General features: G+C 40.6%; 1 protein-coding gene across 1 annotated transcript in view; it reads right to left on the bottom strand.

Moving 5' to 3' along the window:
* Positions 1 to 7,236, bottom strand: part of camk1da (calcium/calmodulin-dependent protein kinase 1Da) — a 77,523-nt gene that overhangs the window by 28,183 nt on the left and 42,104 nt on the right. The window contains exon 3 of the mRNA XM_005743349.1: positions 2,348 to 2,422. Coding sequence (XP_005743406.1) covers positions 2,348 to 2,422 — 75 coding nt within the window. The remainder of the gene's footprint in view (positions 1 to 2,347; positions 2,423 to 7,236) is intronic.

The following is a 7,236-nucleotide window of genomic DNA, read 5'->3' as shown; positions in this document are numbered from 1 at the left end:
GTGTGTGTGTGTGTGTGTGTGTGTGTGTGTGTGTGTGTGTGTGTGTGTGTGTGTGTGTGTGTGTGTGTGTGTGTGTGTGTGTGTGTGTGTAGCAGTCACCAAAATTTGTATCCACAAAGGAATTTTGTTCCCCAGGGCAGCGTTTTGCTAGTAATGATAATATCAATATTGCATTTCAACGTCTCTAACATCTGTTTTTAGACATGTAATATTGCATTTCTTAAAACATTTTTTTTAAAAATAAGATTGCAAAAAGCCATTAAGATTGAGATCTTTTTTCAAGGAGAAAAGGTTTGGGACAAACTTGACAGATAAATGACTGAAGGATCTGCAAACCTAAAACTGTTTTACTTTAAAAAGGGCTGGTAGTTTCATACTTTTTGGAGCTTATTCCACTTGTAAGCAGTTTAGTAAGTCGAGGCTATTTTAAAAAGGGACAGCTCTTAAAATGAACCTGTATTAAAATTAGTCTGTTTAAGGGTAACAAGAGCAGTACAGGGTAATAAATAAATATCATACTACTCCCTTAGCATTAATAATTGCATCCCAAGTTGCTATGACACAGTGAGTTATATGCAGTAAAGTATGTGGATGTGATGGCTAATAATGAGCGTCTATAGCTGCTGTGCAGGATTATTCTCATACAAATGCTTTTGACCTGGATGGAAAATGCCAAGGTTGTATGTACAACTCTGCCTGCTGCTGAACATAAATACCATTAAATATCGTTGATGTCAGTTCAAACTTCCATTACTAGATCAGGTCTGACTTAACTATGTCACAGTAACCTCACCAAGTTCACCTAGCCCCATATTAAAGAGTTGGTGAAACTGCTGACAATTTATCAGTCGTCCACAGTAATAGGATCTGTAGTATACTATGAGGCTTTGACAGAATTGAATGCAAATTCTTCTTTAATCTACATATTAACGTTTCTTTCTTTTAAAACCAGGCTTATCGTCCAGGCAAAATAACCTCATTTATGCTCAAATCTTTAAAGTTTAATTGAAAAAAATACTTTTTTTGACTATGAGAAAGCTGATAGAGGTACATTTGCATCTTCTAACAACTGTGATCAACCAACATGGTCTCACTCCCAAAGCATAACATTTTACACTAGGTGACAAATTGTCGGTATATTGCGCTTCCGGGTTCCCAACACGTCCCTATATTACAAGATCAGAAAAATGAGGAAACATGAGAACCATTTGGAATGAATCTACACATGTAAGTTCGTTTTACTTAAATCGCCATAGGTAGGTTAAATATTAGCTTTAACTTATGAGCTTATTCATAAGTTAAAGACCTCAAAATCGTTTCCTGTATTGCCGCGAGTTGGCACAGAAACACAACCACCCAAACACATGCGGTAGGGGAGCAGATAATCCACTGGCATCGGCAATAAACACGCCACTGTTGTGTAAACCACGGCTCTGACTTCCACCTGAACTTGACTGATTTGTTTCCAGCTCGAATGCCAAACTTCCAGACCAACTCCTTATGTAAGCAGCTCTAACCTTGAAGAGGAGGTTAGTGGGACACCTGTGGGTGAACCCTTTCCTCTAGTGCTGACCATCAAAGCAGAGATGTACATCAGATGATGTAATAGAAGCCTCGTAGCGGTGTGGTGGGCTTTGAGTACGTGTGTCTGTGTGTGCGTGCATGTGGGAGGACTGGTGGGCTTTGTGTGTTTTTTGTGTGTCTATGTGATGGGTGGGTGGACAGAAGAACGAGAGGTAAAGTGTGAGAATTTGAAAACACTCTGTAAATTAGCAACAATGTAAGTCAGAAGCAAATAAGAAATACGCACTCCGACATCTGAAACATTAAATTATTATTAATAAAAATCAAAAACAGAACAACAAAGAATTTGTATTCTTGTCCCTCGCTATAAGAAAACCAAAATATCTGCCAGAATAAAATCTGACCCACTCGAGAAAGATTTAACATATAAACTATAACTAATATTTAAAATGTACTCATTTGTAGGCTAAAATTTCACAATAGGATGGCTTATGCCCTCTATAATTTGATATTACTTTTGTAGCACCAGCTTTGTCTTAAAGAAATAATATGTCTTCTTTTTTTAATTTCTACCCTACTAATACAATATTAAATAACAAACCCCAACCCCGCCCCCACAAACACACCCACATATTACACAACAGCTTTTACAGGCTGATGAGTCCCATTATGTGACAGAGCAGAGCTTGCAGTCACTAAATGAAATGGTCTTCCAGGGAGATGTGGGTGATTTGGGGGTCTCTGTTCCCATCAGTCACATTGTCGAACACAATGTCCTAAACACAATGACGACAACAGAAGAAGAAAAAGAACATTGACTCACAGCTGCATAATCAAGTAGAGGTGGTCGGGGCTCTCGTAGATGTCTTCCAGTGCCACAATGTTCTCATGCTTGATCCTGCAAAACAAAGACAAAGCAATCAGTAAAGATTTGTTTTTTTAAATCTGTTTTTTTAAAGTTTCTGCCACAGCCACAGTCCAGACTAATGCTCCAACTGTCTTTTGTACACCAAAATAATATAATAAATAATATATATTGTGTATATATGTTGTGTAATTTGTAAAGAATATGAACATACACATGCTGGTAACCATTAGTTACATCTTACTAGTACAGGGTTAGACCCACTTTCACCTTTTTGCACTGCCATAATTCTATATATTACAATCCCAACAAAGGCCTGTAGTCATTCAACATGAAGTGCTTTCTTGTCTTCTTCTGAAATGTAGTTGGCTGTAAGTATTAAAAACTGGAATTATTTCATTTCGTTGCTTGTCCTGTCTCCCTCCCCTCATCCACAACCGGCTACAGCAGATGGCTGCTTTTTCCTGTTAAAAGGGAGTTTTTCCTTCCCACTGTTGCCAAGTGCCTTCTCACAGGAGGTTGTCAAATTGTTGGGGTTTTGTTTGCATTACTTTAAGGTCTTTACCTTACAAAATAAAGTGCCTTGAGGTGCCTTGAGTAGCGATTTGCCACTAACTAACTAACTAAGGTACAGAAAAAAATACAGCTGAAGGCAAAGGGGGTTTGGTTGGACCTTACTGAAGAGATTTACTGAAAAGGTATTAAACCAACAAGAATCACACTGAATTATAGGGCATTAACCCCTTAGCAGTCCTACAAATTTACAATTAGTCCCCTAAACCATCCAATGTACCGTGGGCGGTACGTCCGACTGCTAACAGGTTAAACAATTTATATTTAACTTTATACAGTGTGCATGTTTATCACAATCCTAGCTAATCCAAGGCAGCTACCATGGTTTCTCTGCCTCATCCATACTCGCAGCAACCAGTGAAGACTGTGGTGTACACAACTCCAGAAAAATAAATAGCAATTGTACCTTGAATTTAGATCCTTTTGTAAATGGAAAAATCAAGAAAAAGTTATTTTACTCTGATGCCAGCACAAACTTTTCACAGAAATCGAACCAACAATCTATTTCAACCAAAACCTCTTCACACTTTCCCATCACAATTTCTGCTCATTTTTTTTTTGCTTCTCTGCTGATTTCTCCATGGTTACAGCAGCATGATGGGGTGTTTCCCTTCTTCTGTGTGTGTGTGTGCGTGTTTGTGTGTGTGTGTGTGTGTGTGTTTGTCAGTGTGTAGCTGTCTGTTTGTTATCCTAATATGCCGTGCCTAGTGGAAACACGACTAATTTTGTGTGCGTGGTTGCAGGTTAATCATCTTTTGCACAGTAAACAGAGGTAATCCCCCCTGGCCTAACTCAGGCATATACACACAGAGGCGCACACAGCAGGTGTGCAGGTAAACATCTAACACCTATTAAAGAGCGTATGATCGCAGCGGCAGCAGGTATGAATCACAGAGCTGAGACGTGACTCATACTCATGCTCATACAAGTACTGGTTGAAAAGGGGTAATGTGTGTGTGAGCGTGTGTGTGTGTGTGCCCTGTCAAGGATAATGAACGGCTGACAGGAAAAGCCTGAGTGTAATGGCAGAGCAGATCCGGAGTGCATTCAGAAAAACCCTCTTTATGCATTAAATGCCTGGTGTGGCAGTTAGTTGTTCTCATTCATGGATTTCTCCTGCATGTATCTCCTGTTACTGCTGCACATAGACTGGGTAAATAACGGGATTGTGTCATTCAGACACAGGCCTCTTCGACATTAACGCTTCCTCACGCCTTCATGCCGACATCCCCGCAACGGTGATGTGAGAGCCACGTTTGCCACACGTGCAAAAGACTCAACATTTGATCGTTAATTAATTAATTTTTCTCTGGCAATGTCACAAATAGCAAGGTTTGCGTGCTTGTGTCTTTGTGTTTGTTGCAGTGTGAGTTTCAAAGCATTGTGCCCTACCCCTAGCACATAGACACTAAGAAATTGATCTCTCTTCTGCAAAAAGCACGGCGCGCATCAGAGGCAAATATAGGAATCTTACAGCAGATTATAAAACAGAGTTAGTAAGATAGTGAGACAGGTGACCAGATTGCTCATTCAGATGTTAAAAGACACCTTCAGATGTGAGATCTGTACATATTTTAAAATATATCAATATATTTTTAAAAACAAGATTAAAACAAAATTAAGTAGATAATTGCATCTGTGTTTTTTGTCCAGATCAGCACGGGCTTGGAGAAGGCATTTGACTACATCCCTCGCAGGATCTTGTTCAGCAGGAGTATGGGGTACGTGGCTCATTGCTATGGGCTATGTGGTCCAGTGAGAGCTTGGTTCATATTGATGGATCCCCTCCCCTGTGGGTGGTGGACTCTACTGGTGCTTGTTATTGATTCTGTTCATGTTCACAACTTTCAATGGGCAGAATTTCTAGATATAGCCAAGTGTGGTCTCAGGATCTCATCTTTGCTGTTTGTAGATGATGTGATTCTGTTCGCTTCATCAGACATACAGCTCGTACTGTGGCTGCTCGCCAAAGTGTGTGAAGCAGAGAGAATGAGAATTGGCACCTTAAAGTCCGAGACCATAGTTCTCAGCTGGAAAAGGGTGGCGTGCCAACTCTATGGCAGCAATAAGCTGCTGTCACAAGTGGAAGACTTTAGGTAGCTCAGTGTCTTTTTCATGAATTAGGGGAGACTGAAATGTGAGACACGAATATGACAGATGGATTGGTGTGTCGTCTGTGATGCATATGCAAAGCTGTTCATTTACCGGTTGATCTACACTAAGAAGTCTGGTGGAACGTGACGACTTCACTTCTTGTTGACAAGAGCTGTCTGATGGCAGGTAAAATGGTGCATGTGGTTTTCTCTGGAAAAAATCAGAGGTGGGACTCAAAGAAGCTGCTGTGAATGACATATTTTGCCTAAGCTCACCCAGAACACAGAGGTGTTTCAGCATGCGCTGAGGTGCTTGCAAGAAAAGTTGTGCTACTGAAGATAAGTATTTGACGAAACAAGATGATGCTTTTGTTAGCGCTTGGGGTCAGATTTACAGTTCTTTCCATCGTCTGCTGCCACCAAAATCTCTGAAACTTGCCATAACCTGATCCAGCAGATTTCCCTCCAAAGCTAAATTGGTGTCTCTGCCCTGCACAAGACTGCTTGAGACAGAATCTGCTCACTGATGCTCTCTAACATGCACTGAAATTACACTCATTTGTCTAAATGGATGTCTGCTCTCTCCCTCGTGGATCCAATTTGCATTTTCTCTAATGTTAACAGTGAAACCAAATTACCAAAGTTATTGCATTTAATGGCATAATAATTGCTGCAGCACTTTGATTTTTCTGTGTAACTGTGAGATCACTTGTTTGTCTGTAGGGTGAAACAGACGAAGACTTCTCTTTCTTGATCATTTGAAATGATAACTTTGGTGTCTCTGTGATGTAGTGCTTAAAAACATTCACCTTTAATGTGTAAGATCTGTGATTTGAGACCAGGCGGTGAAACAAAGCCAGCCGAAGGCGGTCACAAACCAGCATGCTCTTAGTGTTGGTGTCAAGCCCAGACGAGGAGGGTTGCTTTAGGAAGGGGATCCGTTATAAGATCTGTATTAAATCAACATGTGGATCCATCTTCTGTAGCAACCCCTTAGGGAAATAAGTGAGCAGCTGAAAGAACCATGTCATTTGAAATGATTATTTTAACAGTTTGCAATGGGAAGCACAAATTTCTTTTTGAGCTTTTCCTCATTTTCTGACATATACTGTTGTAGTGAATGCTCAGTAAGTTTTAAACACTGAGGTCAGTGCATGTATAACTAATTCCCATAAATGGTAAATGGATTGGTTTTTATATAGTGCTTTTTACTCTAATAATAAATGGACTGGTTCTTATAAAGCACTTCTATACTCTAACAAGCTGCAATGAGTCTGAATAAGTCTTCAATGAACAGAGCTCGAAGGGCCACGGCTGCCAACTGGTTGTATTCTGGGTATATTCCTATAGATCTATTATTAATACTAGTCTTTTGTCTGGTCAAGTACCTAAGGAGTTTAAGCATGCAGTCATACATTTACTTAAGAAACCAGGCTTAGACAGTTCAGTCATATCAAATTTTAGACCCATCTCTAAGCTTCCCTTTCTTAGTAAGATTCTGGAAAGGAATGTTTATACTCAGTTGATGGACTATTTGAATGACTCTCAATTGTCAGAAATCTTTCAGTCCGGCTATAAGCCATTTCACGGTACGGAGACAGCCCTCGTAAAAGTTATGAATGACATTCTGATAGCGACAGACTGTGGTAAATATGCAGTGCTGGTCCTGTTGGACATGACCGCTGCATTCGAAACAGTGGATCACGATTTGCTGATCTCCCGCTTACAGCACTGTGTGGGAATTTCTGGTTCGGCACTTTTGTGGTTAAAGTCCTATCTTTCAAATAGGACCTTTTGTGTTAAGTTGGGGTTGGCTTCATCCTCTGTGGCCCCTCTGCTTTGGGGTGTGCTACAGGGACCTATTCTTGGGCCATTATTGGTCTAAGGAGCTTGGAAAGAAAAGCGTCTGGATTTCTTTGAGTTGCTTGAAGACGTTTCACCTCTCATCCGAGCAGCTTCTTCAGTTCTAAGGGTCAAATGGTGGAGAGTCACTGAGAGACCCCAGATTTAAACCCAGTGGGAGTTTCCCCCCAAAGAGGGACAAAGGACCCCCTGATGATCCTCTACCTAATCACATGAGCCAAGGTGTGAAAGCGGGTGTGGGTCACAATCAGCCAGGGTTTCACAATCTCCTGAGTTTCTCTGGTACACCGGCTACATAGGGGATGACTGAGAACCTTC

This window comes from Pundamilia nyererei, unplaced genomic scaffold (assembly GCF_000239375.1).
Source record: "Pundamilia nyererei isolate P.nyererei 1_Seehausen unplaced genomic scaffold, PunNye1.0 scaffold00130, whole genome shotgun sequence".
Lineage (NCBI taxonomy): Eukaryota > Metazoa > Chordata > Actinopteri > Cichliformes > Cichlidae > Pundamilia > Pundamilia nyererei.
Note: the sequence above shows the minus strand (reverse complement) of the source record. Positions and strands in the feature narration are given on the sequence as shown.